At 36.3% G+C, this 21504-nt stretch overlaps 1 protein-coding gene across 14 annotated transcripts in view; it reads left to right on the plus strand.

Annotated features, from left to right (window-relative positions):
- Positions 1-21504, plus strand: part of KCNMA1 (potassium calcium-activated channel subfamily M alpha 1) — a 421118-nt gene that overhangs the window by 184913 nt on the left and 214701 nt on the right. For all 14 annotated transcript variants that reach the window (XM_079312583.1, XM_079312582.1, XM_079312580.1 and 11 more), the window contains one exon: positions 10128-10189. In XM_079312583.1, the coding sequence (XP_079168709.1) occupies positions 10128-10189 (62 nt within the window). The remainder of the gene's footprint in view (positions 1-10127; positions 10190-21504) is intronic.

Here is a 21504-nt window from a genome sequence, read left to right on the forward strand (position 1 = left end):
ATTGTCACAGAAAGATTCTGATATAGTTGACATAAAGCTGTGCTAAATCACTGAGCAGACAACATGACTTGTGGAGCAGTGAGCTCCTGAAAATCCTCCTGTGAATGTCTGAATGTTTAGTGGTCCCTATTAGAAACCATGTTGATGGTTACCTCTCTTTAGAAGTCTATGAAATAGTTATGGATTTCTCTAGACTTACAGTAGAAGTTGAACAATGTATTTGCAAATATCAGAAATTGTTGTACTCTGGTCTGGAAATAGAAGTGCTAAATTATATCAATTACATTATATTACAAAAGATTTAAGGAAAAACCCATATTAGGTAATGGTACATGGAAAATGAGAGCTGTGATGTTACTGCTGCAGTAGCAAACTTTTTGCAGCCTGTCAGATGCATTTAGCAGTGAGTCTTTCCCCTTCTATGTCTTGTTTTCATAATGTTTTAAAGTACATTCTTTGACAAGCATTTGAATGCTCTGTTGTGTGCTGAATGATTTCAGCATTCTTGAATCAGTCTTTTTCTTGAATGAAATTTTACTAGGTTATACTGAAGCCAAGAGATTCCAAGTTTTCAAATATGTCCACAACTTTATCTACCTTTGCTGTATGTGTGTTTTGTGACTAAAAACCTAAACAGTTCAACTGGGAGGTATTTGTTTCTGTGTTGGTGGAGTTCTGCTATTGAAAATTTAGGAATAGTAGCAGGAAATCTGAGTAACACAAAATCTGAAAATTTACCAATTTATTCCATTATAAAACCTTAGAAAGGGGGAGTAACCTCTTTCTCTAATTCTTCTTTGAACATTTATTGGCATGACTGTCTGTTGTGTAGGTTGCATATCAGACTAATGTCAAAATAACTCAGGAATGTGAGGATTCCTTTTGTCTGCCATACAATCCAGTATTAATTTGTATCTATAAGGTAAATAATTTCATTGAATACAATCCTTAAAGTGATTCATTCACCAAGAAATCAATTTTTTTTAGTAATACCTTATGACATGGCAGTAAAGCTTGAGCTCCCTTTAATAGTACTGTTAATATGTATATTATTGTGCAAAAGCACCGTGAATGTTGGAGGCAGAAGCTTAAATTCTCAGAAGGTCCAAGTTTTTGACTACATTTTTTCTTGAGGACTCGTTTGAGTGATTTCCTTAGCCTCTAACCCTTTACTTCAGAAATATCTTTCTGAATTTAGCATTTTAAAGACACAGCATTTTGTTTACTGTATTATTGTTTTCTGGTATTTTTAACACCATTATTTATTTTCTGTCTTGCATTTTCTTAAATAAAATATTATTTAATATTTTAAAAAGCAATGCTAATTAAGAAATAGACAATTGCTTAATTCAGAAAGAGAGCATTTTCCAGGTTTGGTTTTTTTTATAACTTACTGATTTTTCAATTCTTTATTGTGGTATTTCAGATACAAGAGGGGGTTGGCAAATGAGTGTTTTGCAACAGTCAAAAATTCCATTTTCCCAAGATACTGCACCATCATGTAGTTAGATTATTTTATAAATTAATTATAAAGAATTTGACTGTGATTTTGGGGTAATATCTTGTATTTTATTCTTTCCAGGATTTAGTGCACATCTGTGTTTTCCAAGATGTTTCATGCACAGGTGGAGATCTTTTTTGTGTAGGCACTATACCAAAAAGTACATAAGTCTCTTCTTGCTTTTTTTCATCTCAACTTGATCACTTCATGTAGCCAGGGGTAGGCCAAAATACTGTTATAATACAATAAAAAATTCTTAAAGATGAGGTTACCTGGTTTCCAATTCTTCATGGAGGTAAATCCACTTTTGTCACGGGAATTTCAAGGTGGGACACAGTACTCAGAGGTTTTCTTGGGCTGGGCAATGGTCGTGAGGCTGTGAGTGATCAGTGAGTGTGACAGGGGGACCCTGCCCTGGGCATGGGGCTGTGAGTGATCAGTGCAGTGTGACAGGGGGACCCTGCCCTGGGCACGGGGCTGTGAGTGATCAGTGCAGTGTGACAGGGGGACCCTGCCCTGGGCACGGGGCTGTGAGTGATCAGTGCAGTGTGACGGGGGGACCCTGCCCTGGGCATGGGGCTGTGAGTGATCAGTGCAGTGTGATGGGGACCCTGCCCTGGGCACGGGGCTGTGAGTGATCAGTGCAGTGTGACAGGGGGACCCTGCCCTGGGCACGGGGCTGTGAGTGATCAGTGCAGTGTGATGGGGACCCTGCCCTGGGCATGGGGCTGTGAGTGATCAGTGCAGTGTGTGATGGGGACCCTGCCCTGGGCATGGGGCTGTGAGTGATCAGTGCAGTGTGATGGGGACCCTGCCCTGGGCATGGGGCTGTGAGTGATCAGTGCAGTGTGTGATGGGGACCCTGCCCTGTGCATGGGTTCTTTGGCCTTTGCACTGTTTTGCAGTGGAGCTGGTGGTTTTTAATTTTTTCTGGATCTGATTGTCAGTTAATCACTGGTTTCTCTGAAATAGCATTCCCTTATCTGCAGTGGGACAGTGAGGAACTTGGAAAGGAGAGCATTGATACCCACAGTTGGTGCGTGCTGGTCACCAGCAGAATGCTTTTGTTCTGCGTGGTTCTAGAGCCAGTCACTCATCCACTAGAAATCTGAAATCTGAGAGTTATACCAGTATACAAAGTGAATTTAACCTTAATTGAGGTGGCTGCTAGGTAATCAGGAGACAGAACCTTTTAGTTTGGAGATCAGAAAAGCCCCCTTAATGTTCATGCACAGATATTTACAGATATATAATGCCATCCACTTAGCATTAGACAATGACACATTTTGATAGAAAGTATTGCTATTTTTTGTGACTGATGGTATTGAATTGGAAAAGTTGCATGTATTTTAATTGGTCATACTGCCAGGCACTCTCCCAGCAAACCTAATTAACTTCAAGCTACAGAGCACCATTAACAGATGGGACTTTTTGTCTTGTGTTTTTTCGCTAATTAGATAATCTCAGTCTTTTCACATTTATGGATTAAACAGAAATTTTCATTTTATTGTCAATATGTCAGTAGCAAGTTGAGGGAAAAAACCACAATCTGTATCAAGAAAACAAAATAAAGCTGAAATATTAACATATATCGAAGCATGTACTGAACAGATCACAGCAAAAGTACTTCCTTTTAATATATTTTTCATCAAATGAGATTGGAAATGTGTGTGGAAAAGTACATAGAAGTACGTTTTTTTTGGGGGGGGGGGGGGCTGTCCTTTCTGGTTTGATTTTTTAATATTTCTGAGTCTGTCTACTCTAATAATTCCCTAATTTTGATTTCACAGCATTCCTTATAATAAGCAGTCTGCTCAAATGAGAGGTAGTCCGTTCAAGTCTATGTAAGAAAGCTGAATCTTTTATTGGAGAGAAAACACGGCTTGTGGCGGGCAGACTGAATTTGCTAATTCTCCTTAGTGTGGTTTCATTCAGAGATGTTCCATACTCTATTCTCAATGACTTATTATATAAATTACCTACTACAGTCATGAGTAGTTAGGCAAGCTCACAGTGATTCAGACCTTTACCATGACTTTTACTTGTACCTTTCAGATACACCCAAATTACTGCTCTGATGCATAAATCCAATATTTGGGAACTAAATATGTAGCTGATTTTTTTTTTTCCTTGTAACTCTGCTGTATCTGTTGTCTCTCCTAGAAATGTTGTTTCTGTATTTGTTATCAATGTTGTTAAAATCTTTAAAAAGAGATGCATTGAATATGAACTGTATTTTTAAAGATATATTTACCATAAAAATAGAATTTTAGTTTTAGTAATAAATTAAAATCTTATTACACTGGGTAGTAACTTAGTGGTACCAAAAAGATAGTTCAAAAAAAATTGGCAAAAAGCTTATCTTAGAGTTATTGACACCTTTCTACTTAAATAAAGCCTTCTGATGCACAAAGCCCCTTTGCTGTCACGGGCAGTGCTGCCTCTGTTGCCCTGTCCTGCCTGGGCTCTGGGTGATTCCAGTGGCCTCAGGTGAGCTCTCAGCTGCCCAAGATCCACTGCAAACCCCTGTAGTGAAGAGAGTGGCTTCCCTAAGGTGCTGACATGGACCATTCCTGCCAAATGGAAGCAAGAGGGAGAACTGGAAGCCTGGAGAGGTCAAGCAATGTGCTGAAGTCACCACAAGAATGGTTGGACTAGGGACAATAACCAAGTCTTCTGATTACTCATGGTCATCAGTCAGAACTCACACTGGCCTGCTTTGCTGCCTTTTGGTTTTGAAATTAAATCCTTGCTATGGATTTTATGACAGAAGTTCACTGAGAATTTACTGCCCACTGGTTATCAGATAGTCATTTCTCACTCCCCTTCACCTCCTCTTTGGGATAAACTCAGACTTTTCTTGGAAAATGTAAGTCTGTATGAGCTTTGCTGAAGGGGAAAATTTATATAGCAAAAAATCTCTTAAAGCTGCCAAAGTTGACAGTATTGTTTTTATTGTGTGCTGATGGCTAAATTAGTTGCCATAAAATTTATTAGCTAATTAACTTTTTAGTTAACTGCTTTCTGTGTAATAACAGTAAACAAAAAACAAAATCAGAAAATGTAACTGAAAGGAAATGACTTGCATGTAAACATTCTCAAGTCTGGGTTTCTGATAAGTTTTTAATGTGGCTATAAAAATTTCAAAGTTTGGATTCAATGTTTTAATTGCTTCAAGCTCAAACTAAGTGTTAGTAAAGTCTCTTTGGAGTTGAGTGATCTTGAAGCTTTTCTGACTTCCCTGTAAGTTGGGGTTGCTCATCATTTGGCTTGCAGGTGCTTTAGCTGCTTGTGGAATTGGCTGTTAAATCCTAGCTTTCATTCAAAAGTTGGAAAAAATAGTAGAAATGAAGATTAGTATTTTTTGTTATTTTTCCTTCACCACCTGCCTTTTCTGCATGCAAAGTGGTAGGATGACTTAAGTCACAGAGACAGATTTAATAGTTAGGACACTGTACCCTGTCCTCAAGAGCTGGCGCTGGCTGTAGAATTTGCACTTTGCCTGTATTTTTATGAGCATCAATGCATATGTCACTGCTGCCTGGTCATAGCATTATGTCCTGTCAAGCATGACTCTTACACAGGGAATATATTAACAGCAAAACCTGTTTCCCCTGCATTTTTTGAATAAAAGGTAAATGAAATTTTTTCTCAGTTTCTTAGTATCCTTGTTGGAGCTAGAAAACATTAAGAGAGCATTTCATCAATAAGAAATATGATTTAGCACACCCAAGTGAGATAGAATGGTTCTAGGCACCCCTTGGGAGTTCATGACCTTATGGAATGGATGGTGGATATTCTGAACTTCTGCCTTGGGCATTTTAGTTACTTATATGCTGGCCCACGAGAGCCCAGGAAAAGAAAAGGCAGAACAAGTGTAGGCAGGGCACAGTGTTCAAGCCCAGAGAAAAGTCAGTGTGCAACTTCATCTAGAGCATGGTCCTAGGTCCTGGTGATGGACTTGAGAGATCCTCTTCTGCTTTACTCCTGGTTTTCAGGCAGGGTATAGTGGGAAAAAAAGCCTCTAAACAGAAATTTACTACCAATTTCTATAAAAATCTGAACACGTTTATTTTTTTTGACTGGACAAATCACGAAATTCTGAGGGTGATTTTGTTGGATGAACTAACATAAATTCTGTAGTTTGACATCAAGCAGCTGCTTTGGTTCACTGGTTTATGTTCAAAAGTAATATACATAAAAACATCTCAAAGAAGTAAGTATTACAGTAAATAAAGGTAGAACCCTGATTTTTTTAGAGCAAGCATCTATATTGTTTTATAGTAAATAACAATTTGTATTTATATTAATCTGAGATATATTAATTGCCCAGTTTGTGTCAGCTGCATTGCATAATTTCTTACTGCTTATGATTTTGCTGTATGAAATGATTTCTGAATTTTGCTCTTTGCATATAGGGTGTCAGTGGGACAGCAATTTTAGGTAAGACATTCTGGATCTTCTGTGGTCAAGAAGGTCTTACTTTTGTTCAATTGCAATAATTGCACAGATATGGGTACATCTCCTAGAGTCTGCAATTCTATGCTAGAATTGCCAAGCTAGAAGTAATTCCTAAATTCTGAAATGTACCTTGAAGCAGGTGTGTCTAGATTTTTAAGATTCTCATTCCTAACAAATCTGGACAAGTAAATTCTGTCTGTCTATAAAAGAACTACAATTGATGCATTATTTTATGGTTAAAGGACATTTGGGATTTATATTTAAGGCATGAGAATTTTCATCTAAGCTGGATCAAAACATCAGGCTATTGGCATCTTAGCACTGCAAACTTTCATGTAACAGAAGTTTAATGGATCATTGAAGTTTTAGCTTTATGTACATATGAAATAATCTGTGTTCTACATAACTAATTATAAATATAAAAGCTAATGGAATTTTATTTTAAATCATAGTTGATAAAACAGTACTTTATTAGCAGAATTTACTGTGCAAATGTAGAAATGAAAACTAAGTGAATTTCACAAGTATTAACAACTAATAACCTAGTATAGTCTGAGCATTACAGTAGCCTTTGGGTTGACTAATTTAACCATAGAATAAGAGTTTGAAAGAAACATTTTTGAAGAACAGTACAGAACAGACTGTTGTGAGAAAAAATAAGAACTCCCTGATGCCCTGAGGTGTTAGGGGTTACAGTTTTTTTCTTTTCACTGCATGCTTCCTATTTTAATACTTAATTTTGGACAAAAATAAAAAGAGATGACTATTAGTTTTTGATTTTCTGCTTTGTCTCTTGAGTTCTATGCTATTTTGTATTAATTATGTTTGGATAATTTAATCTTGTATAAGCAAGAATTTGCCTTTGAAACTTCAAAGAGTTCTGTTTCAAGTTTCCCAGAATGTTCAAGTGTTACAGGGTATGAGAGACTGAAGTTCCTGATCTAGAGTCCCTTCATGGCTCTTCATTACTTATTGTAGCCCTCCTGTCCTGACCAGCCTGTTTGTTTTCCCTTTTTCCTCCAATAATGCTGTTATGGAATTGTAGGGGGAACAGTGCCACCCCTTGGATTTTCCCTTTGTTACATGGGCTGGGGCCTGGAGGGTGAGCTTAATTGGGAAAGTGTTTCTCAGAGTTGGTGCTTCCCTGCAATATTATGATGATGTTACACCCTTATCAAAACTCCCCTTTTTTTCTTTCTCTTTTTTCTTCTTGTATTTATTATGGATGCCTAAATTTTGACTGCAGTCAAAGCTTTTCTAGAACTTCTTGGAATCAGTCAAAACATTTTAAATTTTCCTTAAATTGGTTTTATCTGCAATTTCTCTGACCCTCACCTCAAAAAGGCATTCTACACTTTTGTTGAAATCCATGTCTGGATTTTCTCTGTTCCTTTTTTAAAGAAAGATATAGGGATATGCAGCAACTACGCTGTTTATTGCCCTCTCTTTCCTTTAATCAGATTGTTTGTTTTTAATTTGTTAGTAAGTGCTTAGTGCAGCTGTTAGCATGAGAGTTCACATTTCTCAATCGTATACAAACAGCAAGCTATTATAAATTAAAGGATTCTTTCCTTCTGTATAGAGAGGTTATAATAGATGTGTAGCAATTGCAATGTTTTGGCAAATACATTGAAATAATAAACAGAGCAAGCATGCTTCTTGCTATGTCCTAGTTAATGAAAAAAGGCAGTAATTCACATGCCTATGTGCTTTTCCTTCCCTCAGATTTTAGTTGCTGTGAATTTGGGATATGGGTCTGTGTTTGTCATACCCCTCAAGCAGAGTAAGGTCTCTAAAATAGACATTATCTCCCCTGGCAATCTGGGAAATACTAGAACAAACTCAGTAATTGCCATCCTGGGTCTGAATAACCAGGTTACACTCCACTTTATTTAGATGAGAATAGAGCAAAAAACTTGCATCTGGGACTTTATCATATAACATACAAGAGTTTGGGGTTTTGTTAAAATCTATTTCTTTTTTTTATTATTTATTTTTTTTTTTTCATATAACTTTAACCTGATTGGTTCAGGGTCTGCTTTTCCACACACTTGATGGTTTTAAGTTCAGTTCTATTCTTCTGTCACTTAGCAAACGAAAAATGCTAGCAGGAAAAAGAAAGGAGTTTTAGACTTCGTTCTCTTCTAATGCTCTTTCTGTGATTCTTTGAAGTGTTAGGAATCATGTTAGGTATGTGTTTCAAGGCAACAGAAGAGAAAATAAGTCTTGATTTAAAATCAGATAAATGTATTACAGAAGGGGAATGTTGTAGTCTTACATACATACATATGTCACTGTTTGACATAGCATGGGCATCTGCAGCTGCTTGCAAAATACAGGTATTTGTGTTTTAGTGGCAGCTACATGAACTGTCACAGAACACTTAAAAGCCTTAAGTGTTTTGGAAGGTCTCACCCAGAATCTCTGTAAGATTTAAGCAGCACAGTAATGATGCACAAAGGACTGGATATAACTGAAATGTAAGGCTGATGTAGTGTTATACTGGGTTTGCTCTACAAGGCCCCTTTGGATAGAAGGCAATGACTGAATGTTGCAACTCCTCTCTCCTCTCCCTCTCCTCTCTTTTGATTTTTATTGTTGTTTTCCTTTTCTTAAAAAGATACCTATATTTAATCATGCTTTTGAGGGTTAATATAGAAATGAATCCACGGAATGCAGGATCAAACATTACTACCAATGCTTGACTTTATTTAAAAGTGAATAGCAGTGTTTAAAACTGGTATGGGAAAAATCAATAATTTTTGCCAAAATTGTAAGCTGTGTGTTCCCAGAACACTCAGCACTTCTTAAAATTCTGTTTTTTAAAAAAATGAAGACTCTCCTTGAAATTGATTTATAATAAGTAATGGAGCAGATTAGATCCAGATGAAAACTGTGATTGTGTGTAGCTTGGAGTATTCCAACAGGTAGGGCAGAGTGTGCATAATAATTTGATTTCCACTCTCTTAATTCAGAGAAAAATGGACCTTGGCTTCACTGCTAATTGTAATTTGGGGTATATTTTCACATAACAATCATAACAATAAGTTTTATTTACCACTATAATCCCTTTTGATGGTGACACTCCTACCAGTTGATATGAATTTAATAGTTTATTTCACCTTGCAGTACCTGTACACAAGGAAAGAAGATTTAAACTCTAGATGTTAACATTATATTAGACTTAGGTAATAAAAATGGTATTCCAATGAATTTCATGCTTCAGTTCTTGAATTTGATGGACAGATCTCACTGTTTCAGGTGATAATGCATCAGATAAGACAACAGATACTTGTACTCAGGCAAAATACCCTTTTCCAGACATTCACAAAGTAAAAATGTTATGGTCAGCAAGATATAAAAGGAAAAATAATTTAAGCTTTCAGTGGAATAATTATTGTAACAAGTTGTAGTAATTATATAGTATTAATATATTAATGAATTTATTTTATTGGAATATTTTATTTATTTTTATGTACATGTTTGACATTGGACATGCAGAGCTTCAAAATTTGGTTATGTAATAATTATTATACCTTGCTTCAGATGATGCCTTTACAGCATGGAGGTGACAGTAGAGGAACCTCTACATTGTGTCAGAAAGTCTCTTTAGAATGAAAATGTTGTGTGACCCCTCCTTGCACTGTGTTCCTCAGTCAGGCTTGTTCATAATACAGCAGTTCAGAAAGGGATCTGAAACCTGTCTTTGAATCAAGATACTTTTATTCCTGTGCTCATTTGTGGCTTTAACAGTTAAGAGTGTCAACAAAAGTCATAATTCTCATGATGTGCTGCATAAAGTATTGCTTTAAACTGCTTGAAAATCCACTGTTCATTGGGCAGGAGTGCAGTCTTAGAGTTTCCTGTGTGTTTCACAGCTGTGTATATAAAATAGAAGCTCAATCTAATCTGTTGTCACTCTCGGTTTATGCCCCAGTAAGCAATCCTGGAGGATAAGTCTGGTAAATCCAGATTGTTTGTATCTTCTTCAATGCAGGAAAGCATTCTATGATAATATATAATGTTTGAAGTTCAAGTAGGAGTAATTTTCTGAAGAAAACCAGAGCTGAAATTAAACTTGCTTATGATTTTTGTCGTCTTTTTTATATAAAAAGAATAAATGGTTAATGTTGTTAAATAATTGCTCTTTTCTTTTCTTTTGTAGGTTGTCTTAGTCTTCGCTCTTAGTATTGGTGCTCTTGTAATATACTTCATAGATTCATCAAAGTGAGTATTCCAGTACATTTTCCTTTCTCTCCTTTCCTGCAGCAATTATACATCTCTAAATTTCTCCATTCATCTACTTCAAATCAGTGCTTGGTCTCATCGCCTGAGTGCAAAGAACTTTATAATAGCACAGGTTCTACAAAAATAACTCAAGAATGGGAAAAGAGATATTACATCAACTAAATTGAACACAGTCACATTGGGTATGTAGAATGGAGAGGAAAACTACTTCTGTGGACGGAGATTATACATACTATTGCAAAATTACAGTTTTTATATTCATTATGCATGTGTAGAATCTTTCAAAATCAAGACTTGATCAAAAGCATCTTGAGAGACTGACAAGAACACTTCTGAAAACCTCTGCATGAATTAGGCAGTATGAGCATTGTATCTTGCATCTCTGTATTTCCAGCTTCTGAGCGTGAGAGGTTTTACCAAGATAAGGTGAACCACTAATAGTCTGCAAAGCATCTCAGTATTCTTTGGGTTTACACTGACATTGCCATACAGTGCTGAGGTTTGGGCCAGGCAGTGGAAAGTTTCACTGGGCTATGTGGTGGTTTGATACAAACAAGGGTAACTCTGACCATATTCTGATATTGTTCATACTCCACCCTTGTGTTCACATCGAGCTGGACACTGTCAGTGTTGTAACAGGCAGACTTGGTAGCCTAACACAGAAGAAACAAATAAAAAGGAACTTCAAAAAATATTCTTCCTTGAATACAATTCTTTTGAGAGATTGATATTCTAAAGAATCTATAGCAATTTAAAGTTCTATGATGGCATGCTTACTGTTTTCCTCTGAATTAGTTTAAGGCTTTCCATTACTGCAGCAATTAAGACTATGTGCCAAAGTCAGTCCATGTGAGCCTGCCTGCTGTCTGTAATGGTAGCAGTTATGTTCTAAAACAGTCATTCAGTGACTCAAAATCAGGCATTCCACTGTTGACATCTGTACATCCTGGTATTTAGGAAGGTGGTGGCACCAGCAAAGCCATTCTTGGATACATGGATGCCAGCTCTGTATTGTGTGAGTTTGAAGCCATAGATGTGTCAAGTATAATTGAGATTATATTAGATAGAGATTTTATCTGTGGAGAGGAGCCAAGTGGCAGGAAAACTCAACTTCTGTCTTGAGCTCCCTTGAAGTGAGGACAATTAGTTTTCCTTCTTAACATTGCAATGAGTGTTTGTGTTAATTTTAGCAATTTTTTCCTTAATATAACACCACTGAAGTACGTAAAATGGTCCCTTCCTGAAGACCTCTGTAAAACATTTTGCAGCAAATCACAAAGTTTCTGGATGCCTGGTATTTCCAGGTCAAAAGTGTGGAATAGATTAAAACCTGTCTCTATTTATGTTTCAATTTCAGATCAAGTACTGTTATGTGTCAAAGTAATTGGGTTTTTTTTGTGAAACTAATGGAATATGTAATGAATTTTAGGCACTTCATTCTTGACTCTTTGATTGTTTTCCTCAAGGAGAGCAAAGCTAGCAACATGGGAGAGTCTCTGGGACACTTGAGCTTTCTTTGGGCCACCTAATCCATGTACTGCTACCATCTTATTGATTGCTTGATCAACAAGTGTTTTAACTGGGCATTTCTCTTGGTTTTCAGCCAGCATTTAACTTGTGCTGTGGTTTAAATTCAGGAACCTGAAGTTAGCATACTGTACTTGGCACACTCTTTTTTCCCTTTCTCCTCCTGTCTCCCCTCTTACCCTTGTTTAGTTCTACACACACATCTTGTTTTTCTTCTGTTTGTTTGTTTGTTTGTTTTGTAAATGCTTGGTAGATTAATTCATGTTAGAAACACCCCAGATATATCCCGGAATGGAAAAATTCTGATTTTATTCTGCTGACCTGATGCCCATTTCAGCAATGCAGAATCAAATGCAGTGTTATATTAGTCTATTTAAGATTCACAAGTTCATGCTTGGAAAAAATAATTTCTTTGAGAATTTGGTCAAACAGGAAATAATGCAGGTAGAGTGAGAGGAATGTTTGTGATATCCTCAGCAAAGCAGCTGGAACAACAGAGGTTACAGCTTGCTCAGGATCAGAGGACACAAATCAGCTCTAGTGCTCCCACCAGAGAGATGGTGATGTGCACCAGGGTGAGCTTCCCCTAACAGTGCATTCCAGAGCTGGTGTGTTCTGCTGGGCCATGGACTCTCACCTGTTACAGGCTCTTATGTTGAGAGTTACAAAAATTGTGTCTTCAATCCAAAGCTGAAGAGTGCTAGTGTGAGCAGTCTAATAATCTTGCCAGTGATCTGTTCATCCAAGACCCTTAATCTGTCTGTAGGTTTATAGATGCAATGATAGTATGTCCACAAAGGAATCCTGCACGACTTCATACCAAAGGGACATCAAGAAAGATGGGAAAAACAATGCTGTTTCAATAGATACTGAAAGGAAGAGTGAAAAGACCACAAAGTTTTTTCAAGCAAGCATGTGTCATGATTAATTGTAGTATGAAGCCCAAATTGAAGTATGAAGGTTGTCACAGCTGTGAGAGGAGGGTAAACTAAGAGCATTTTTATGCTGCTCAGTTCATCACTCTGAGTACCAGTTGAAATGGCACATCCAGTGCAATGCTCCTTGGAGAGATCTGAGCTCAGAAAATGGTGCACCTGCAACATCCTCCATAGCAGTTAGCCCTGCATCTCAGCAGAGACAAGTAGCTTTGTGTTGCTATGAGATATTTCTGTACTGATTCTGTTTCTGGTACAAACTTCAGATTCTTCACCATACTTCATCACAAAAATGGGCACAATTCTGATCATATACATCTCTTTTATGCTTTTCAAAAATATGTCTATTCTTAGTCAAAAGGGACTTTTCCTTAAAGCTGTATATGTTTCTAAAACTATCAGAAAATACCCTACATACCCTCCACATCTCTATATCCCTTTAATCAGTGCTATGACAGGAGAGAGAGCACAAATAAATACTTCTAGTCACTACAAACTATTGATCAAATCATTCTAGAAGAATGATGGAAACATCTTGAAGTGTTAAGCCACCTTGTCATGATTGAAACTTTATTGCTGACATTCTGACTACTGCATTATTATTCTTTCTTTGGTCCAACTTCTATTACATATATGTATAATATATATATATATATATAAAGACACATACTAATTGTATTTTTGTTTTATTCTGTATGTGGATGATGTTTGGAAAGGATTGTGATTCCCTCCAGGAAAACAGTTTTCTTGTGCATCTTCTGTCTCCTGTGGTACCTTTGAGTTCATTTTTTGGCTCTTGTCTTTATTATTTAGGGTGAAGCAAATCTTCTCCACCTCTGCTAACAGTTAGTCATTATGATTCCAACCTAGGTGATTCTGTCAACTTGTTTAGTAGCAATATAGCTAGAAACATGTCAGAGATACTATACTAGAACTTGCTTAACAAAACAATACAAAATGAAAAGTCTGGTTTCTTGTTTTGGAGAATTCATGCAGGTTTCTTGTCATTGCATGGGAATTAATTAGGAAGGAAGGAAGGATGCATTGGAAATCTATATATTCTGTTTGAGAAGTTTCCTGTGTGAAGCACAAGGAGAAAAGTGTCATTAGCAAGTTTTCTTGGAAGGTTTTAGTAGAAAAAACACCTTTTTTCCCTAAAAGCAGCACTTAGTTTCAAGTCCTTATGAAATCTCTTTTAATGTGGGAACATTTGAGGATAACTTGTGATAGTGTTTGGCTTTCCTGCTTGTTTGCTACTGCTTCTGTGTTTTGTCTTCTGAAAGATTTGATTTTACTCAGCAAAATGTTGTAGAAAAATACTGCAAGCCTGGTGAGGATGATTTGTTTAGATTTATTACAGATACAGTTTCACTGTCCAGGAGAATTCACATCTTTTCATTTGTGTAGTCTGTGTTACCTGTTTTCCAGACATGTGTGAGGTATGAAATTTATCTGAATAGTTCAGTAAGTCTATGTAAACATAAACACACTCAAGTGATTTTAGATACCAATCTCATTTTCATTACAAGTCATTTAGCTTTTCCATATTAAGTGGAATAATCTGCAGAACATTTTGACGATTCCTTCTTAGTTTCATGGCCCCTCAAGGAAACAACAATTTTCTTTAATTTGTAAATCCACAATACTGTATCTGAATTTTGAGTGGATCTCATTGGCTTGATGTATAGAAAAAATGAAGGTGCCTCTAGGATCAGAAATCAGTTCCCAGAAAAAGTTCAGTTTGAGCTTTGATTTTATTGTAGTTTTCAGATTACAGTTTGGTTTTCTGAATGTATTATTTCTTTTTAATTTGCAAGACATATAAAAGTAAAAGATTTTTTCTCAAGTAACTAGTTTTAGGGCTATGTTGTATCATTTTACTGGGTGTATCTGTGCAGTTCATGGTTCTGTACTCTGAAGTATGTATTTACCAGTATTTTGAGTGTGTACAGATTTTACATAGCCTTTCAGTCCTCATATTTAAGGACTTAAGTAGGACTTAAATTGTACTGAACTTTGTTTCAAGCCTTTCTGCTTATAGAAAAATTGGCCCATGCAAAAATATTTTAATTATGTTTATAAAGTTCTACTTTGTCTTAGTATACTCATTATAGCCACGCTAAGTGGCTACGAGAGCATTCCTTCATACCAAGTACCCAGCAGAGTTAATTTTTTATGATGCATGACTAAGAGATGTTGAAATTGACTTAAAATTCTGGGATCTGGTTCAAGGAAATGCTGTTAGATTGTTTACCATTGCTGAAATTGCTAAAATTACAATGGTCTGTGTCTTGGCAAGTGGATTAAAACAGTATTGTTCTGCATTCTTAGGAGGGAAGCCTCCCACAGCACCTTGCTGCTGGTGGCATTGTAACATTTTAATAGTTTTCTAATTTCAATTTTGTTAACACTGCATCAGTTTCTAGTCATTTCTGTGAGCTGATAAATTTTGTTTCATACTGAAGCAAATCCAGTTATATGTGTTCTCTGCACCTCTTTTTTACATAAAAAGGGAAAAAGAAACTTTTAATTTCCCTTAGTTTTATTAACTGCTCACTTGTCAAATGGAATGATAGGTGTAATTTTCTGATTCCAAGAAAATTTAGCTTAAATGCATTAATTTCTTCTGAGTGTTTATTTTGAAGTAACTTCATTTTTAGTATTGCTGCAAAATTGTAACTTCAGTTGTGGCTACTGCTGATTCTCAGCAAATCACAGAATCTGTGGTTCATAAAGCCTCAGTCAATACCCTTTAAAACTGATACATCATTAAGTAAGATTTTTGGTCATGAGTATTGCAATTTTATATTTTTAGTGCTTGTAGTCAGTACTAAGTGTACACCATTATTGCTTTAAGTGAAAAGTGATTTCCAGAAGAAAGCCTTATTTGTGACAATGGACTTTAATTTTCTTCATTGCCCTGCACATTTTCCTGTGGAAGTGTCCATAGCTGAGATTCATTGCTTTCATTAGCATGCTGCAGTTGAAGCCAGGTGGGTGTGCAGCTCAATGCATGGCCTCTGCAGGCAGCTGAATACCAGAATGATTGAAGGTCTTTGTTAGGCACAGATGGTGTTAATTATGAGTCAAATCCAGCAACAGCAGTGATATGATTATTATAAGGCAAAAACCTAAAGAAACAGGCCACAGTGGAGGGGAAAAACCACCTGGTAATGATTGTCCATGTGTCACTGTGCACTGGCTCTCTAGGACAAAGGGATTAGGTATGATTATGTCTCCTAGTTTTGTTGTTAGACATTGTCCCTAAACCACCAATCATTATAGGCATTATCTTGAATTATTAAAAAATCTGGATGCACTGAGGCATGATTTATGTACTATCCATCTCTTAGCTCAGTGTGGGCATTCATTCTCTGACATGCTCAGAGAGCTTGAGTTTGGCAAATTATATGCAGATAAAATTTGAAAAATGCTACCTGAACAATTTCTCCAGTCTATTTTGGAGATTGTTAATGAATAAAGGAATTCCTCTGTATATGTTTATCACATTATTTCACTAGTGGTACAGAATCTCTGGTTAGGCAATATGAAAATATTTTGAGTTCTCTAGACAAACCACTGTAATGAAGTTTCTGTTAATCAATGCCAGTAGTTTGTATTTGCTAAATAATGAAAATGAATTGTTGCAAATGAATTAAATGAGAATTTTAGATAAAATGGCAAATAAAAATGGATTTACTTCCATAATAGTTGACAAATCAAGCTCTAGGGAAATTTCTGGGTTTTATCCCTTGGTGTTCTACAGAAATTCTTAGTAATTGTGGTGCACAACCTTGATGATGTGATAAATTCCAACGGGGTTACTTTTCTGAAGTGTTGGGCCTTGTAAAAGATCTCAGTAACTTTCCTCTTGGCCTGTCACTGAGTATGACTGAGTAGAGTTTGATTGTGTTTTCTTAACACTGAAGGAGGTTCCAACAGGTATTTATTGGTGTTGGTAAGATTCCTTGAGCCTTTGTCAGACAAGAGTCTCTCAGCCCTCCTCATATGACAGGACTCCAGTCCCTTAACATCTTTGTGCCTTTCAGTGGTCTCACTCCCCTGTGTCTGTGTCTCCATGCTGGAGACACATTTCCTAATGCAGTCTGGAAAATGCTGCTGCTCTTCTTTACTGCAAGGGCCCATGGGTGGCTTATCATGAGTTTCTGGACTCGGGTCATTTTCTGCAGAGCTGCTTTCCAGCTGCAGCCAGTTGCATACTATGCTAAGGAATCACTGAAGTTCAAGTTTGTATAATCTTATTATTCCAAAAATAAGCCAGTAATCTGAAATAGCAAAACTTTGTACGTGCAGTGATATTTGCTGACTTTATTTGTATGAAAATGTTGCTAGATAGGCCTTTAAGTAAATATCTGTCACTTAAATTAATGTGTTTATACTGAACAAACCAGGCTTAAGAGTTCAATCATTGAATAGCTAAGTCCTCACTTTTTCCTGAGCCAATTCTTATATGGTTTAAATTCTGGTCATCTCTTAGACAAATGAGAGTACTGTATTTCAGGAATCAGATCCTTCTTTTTTATGGGTTAGGTGGAATGTACTTTTTTTTTTTTTTTTTTTAAACATTTGGCCATTAGTTTTTCCTTCTCTAGTTTCTAGTTCATTAACAGAAATCTGATTTCAGCATAGACAAAAATCTATTACTTGCATATTTTTAAGGCAGCATTTTCTAGGAGAGTAAGGCATGCTGCTCTCTCAAGTTTCTGTCTTTGAAGGATGAATGCAGGAAATTCATTGGAAATGGAGGTCTGACTTAGGTGTTGTCTAATTTGAGTAGCTTTGTTAGCTATATTTACATTACATGACTTTTTCAAAGAAGCAGGATTTTACACTGAGATGTTATCCTGTGATGTAAGGAGGGCAGATCTGGCACTGTTCCAGTAGGTAAGTGGCATGGTACTCACAGGTCATTCTCTATGGTGTTTGGAGAAATGATAAAAATCTATATAATTTACAAATTTGCAGATTTAGTTTGGAACTTCAGGAAAGTTTGATAGCTATGACAGCAGGGAAATATTGGAAAAGAGAATCATAGGATGATTGTGGAATTTCCTGCATCACTGGTACTTGGCTTGTACAAATTATACTTGTTGATATTTCAGTTGGTGGGATGTTGGAATATCTGGTTATTATGTCTTCTGCAATGTAAAGCTGACTGTGTGGCCTGGGAGGCTCTAAGGAAATTAAGATCACATTGTTGCTCTGAAGATCTAAGCCTGCAAGAGTGGCAAGCGTTTCTATACAATTTGAATCTTACAGGAATGGTTTTTTGCCTGAAAATACCACTGATAAAAAGTAAGCATTTAACACCTTCATCTTTTGGAACACAGTTTCTTATTGATTAGTGTTATAAACTCAGAGACTCTCAGCAGACTGAAATGGATCCAAGCCCAAGGAAGATTTGTGATCCTGGCTCAGGGTAAATTCTCTTTTCATAACATGTTGCTTTGCCGTTCAAAGCCACAATTACTTAGATAAGACTTTGGTCATTTATTGTGGCTGATGTGTTCTGGTTTTTTTTTTTTTGTTTTGTTTTGTTGTTTGTTTTTTTTTAATCTGGAGGCTGTATGTAGACATACAGGAATTCTTCTGAGAATTTTATGCTAGATGCTAGCATTTTATTTCTTGTCTGAAAATGACTAACAAATACAACAGATATGTAGTACCACGAGGTGGAAAATTCTTTTTACCTCTGCTGTGTTACAACTCTGTTCTGATACCTTATGACAAGTGGCATTTATGGCAAGTGAGTTCACTGTTTGCTCTGGAGCTGTTTGCAAGAAATGAATTTAAACATGTATGTATGGACATCGATGTTATAGTATATTTTTGAGTCCAATTCTTTTCTCTGCTGAGGGGTGTTTTGCTTTAGTGTGCTGTTATGCTTCATGTGGGATGCCTGAACTCCTTCAAGTGGTGGGGGCAAGGCAGTGGCTTGACAAGAGCTGGAGCAGATTGTTGCCTCACCTGGCAGGTTTTCTCCAAGCAAGTCCCTATTGTTAAAGGGCGTTTGAATAACACCGGTGCTCAACCCTCCCATGTGCCAAACTGCACCTTTCTTTTCCAGTGAATTGCTTCTGCTTTTGTGTGCTGAGAAATCCAAAGTCATCAGGTTAAACATTAGGCTGAAAAAGAACTGCAAATTGACAGCTGCTTCCAGTTGATTCGTGGCAGTATTCATTGATTTCTAGTTCTTCTTTTGGGAAGATTATTCCCATCTGCTCTAAATTCCACTAGGTTTTGTAGGGCGGGATCTCAAAGTTTGATCTGCCCAAGAGTCTTTGTCTTTCACCTGAAGGTTCACCTGAAGGCAGATGTCAGGCATAATCAGGCATGTTTAGAAAACTACACTTCTAAAAAATATTTTAAGTTCAGGAGTTTATCCTCTGCTGCCCTGCTTGCATAAATCTTGCATTAGTTTTGATGCCATATGCAATTCATATCTCTGCATGAACTCAGGTTTTTGAATCCAGTGAAAGCAGAGTGTTAAAAGTTATCTCTGTTATCTAAAAAGGCCCAGAAACAATGTCTTTTTTAAAATTCTACCCATGACTATGAATAAAAGAACAACTGTAATGGAACATCTCAGTTTCTCATTCCTGTGGTTTGCTAGTCTTTTAAATTTTTATTTATTTTGAAAATTATATTTGTGTTGCAGCACTACATATTATACAGCATCTGAAGCACAAGCTGACTTGCTGGCAGGAATTTACTAATTATTGTTGTTTCTGAATAAGAATTTACTGTCTATAGAGCATCAATAAAATAAGTTTAGTGACACCTTTATGCTTACATATAGATTTTGTGGATAATGACTTGGATCTGACTTTAGAAATATGGATTAAAAGTATTTAGATTAGCATTTATTTGCTTAGATTCTGGTAACTTTCACTGGAAACAAGTTCTCAGGAAACCTCCCCTCTGCTGGTTTTCACCACCTACACAATAATTTGAAGGTCAGTTTGTGTAATGAAACTGTGTAGATCACATTTATGGCCTTCTCAGTTTCACTTCTCTGTTTTCGTAAACTCATACCGTGTTGCTTGATGTGTTTACAGAATTGCTACAGGAACATATTCCTAAATTACAGCTGAAATTCTTTTGAAAACTCTGTCAGTGTATAATTGATATACAGGTTAGAACCTTTTTTTTTTTTTTCCCCTTTCCAAATGAGTGCCTGCATTTTTTGTTTCATCCCAAAGCATGACAGTGCATCTGGAATTATTTTGTCCAATGCTTTCTTTCCCTGTAGACATATTAGTTGTGCACACTGAGCCAGAAACATTCTTTCTTAGTACTGGACAAATTCCCAAATCTATAGAATATAAAAGAGGAGATAACTCAGCTGCGGTTTTTAAAATCCCAGTCCATACAGCTGTTATCAAAACATGGTCTGCCTAGGAGATTGCTTTTCAGAGTGGAGTTGTGTATAATCAGCCTTACCCCTCTGCTTTTTAAGCTACAGATACGAATGAAGAGGTGACCTCTTTCACTTTTTTCCCCCTCTCTTCTGACAGCTTGACAAATTGTAGCTTTTGGGACACCCCAGTAGTTGATGAGTCATTTCTGCTTAAAAATAGAATTCCTTGCAGCAAGGACACCCATTCCACTTTTGATGTGTGTGTCATTTCTGACAGAGTCACAGGGCCAACTGTGCCATGTTGATTAAGCAGCCAGGAGGAAAAGAGCTCTCTCTCTTCAGAAAATACCAGAGCTGCAATCCAACAATACTGAAAAAAAGAAAAGGGAAATCCCATACACATGAACATGAATACCTGCAGGCTTTCCTCCCTTCCTTGTACTGTGTGAGCATTTTGAGTCTTTTCTAGATCCTGGTGCAATGTAACAAATATCACTATCCTGCCTTTCTTCTGTGCCTTTCTTCTGTTGCAAACATTTTGTATAAAATTAAGGGAGTAGAATAAAAGCAAAAAGACTGAAGGCAGTTTCAGGATTACTTAGTTTACCTTAATTAAATTGCAACAGGGTACCAGGGATATTCTTTTAACTGTGAATGCTAAATGAAGGAAATATCAGTTGAAACGGGTTCTATTGGTTTTTTTAATTATATTATTTTGGAAATTTTATAAAGATGAAATAGAGCTAAAAGTTAAACTCCTCCTGAACCACTATTGGTGGTTACTTACCTATTTTAAAGCTAGGACATATTTCACTTTTTAAATTTAATTATTAGGTGCATATGGAGACAGTACAATATCTTAGTTTAAGGATTTCTTAAATAGTTTATTTTTTAAATTCCTGTGGTTGCAGATTGGGGAAAAGGCTAAGTGAGATTGTGAAATACCACTTCTGGTTCTGGAATTTAAGCCAAAGGGCCTATTCTGGTAATTTTGTCACATTTCTTAATATAACTGTTTATAGAGTATTTTGCTTTAAAAAGCAATCTTCTGATCAGAAAGATATTTAGACTTCATTTAAAAGATGTAATGTGATACAAAGTTTTTCATTTGTCTGGAGAACTACTTGCTGTGGTTAACTGATCTTCCTTTTAAAACTGTGTCATAGCCTTCAATCTAAATCTTTGTTTTTATCTTCCATTTACCTCTTGTCTTTTTTTTTTATATTGGTGATTTTTCCACTAATGTTTTGTAAAGATATTTCTAGACGTGTTAAAATCACATTTTAATACTCTATTTTTTTATACTAATTTAACAAGCTCATTTTCAGTTTTTTTTTAAATAGTACAAGGTTTTAGACTGAACCATCGTAGCAGGGACTTTTTTTGTTTGTTTTGTTTTTCTTTTCCTGAACTATTTGATAGTTTTATTTTATATCTGACATTTCAGTTCA

Source organism: Erithacus rubecula, assembly GCF_903797595.1.
Source record: "Erithacus rubecula genome assembly, chromosome: 9".
NCBI lineage: Eukaryota > Metazoa > Chordata > Aves > Passeriformes > Muscicapidae > Erithacus > Erithacus rubecula.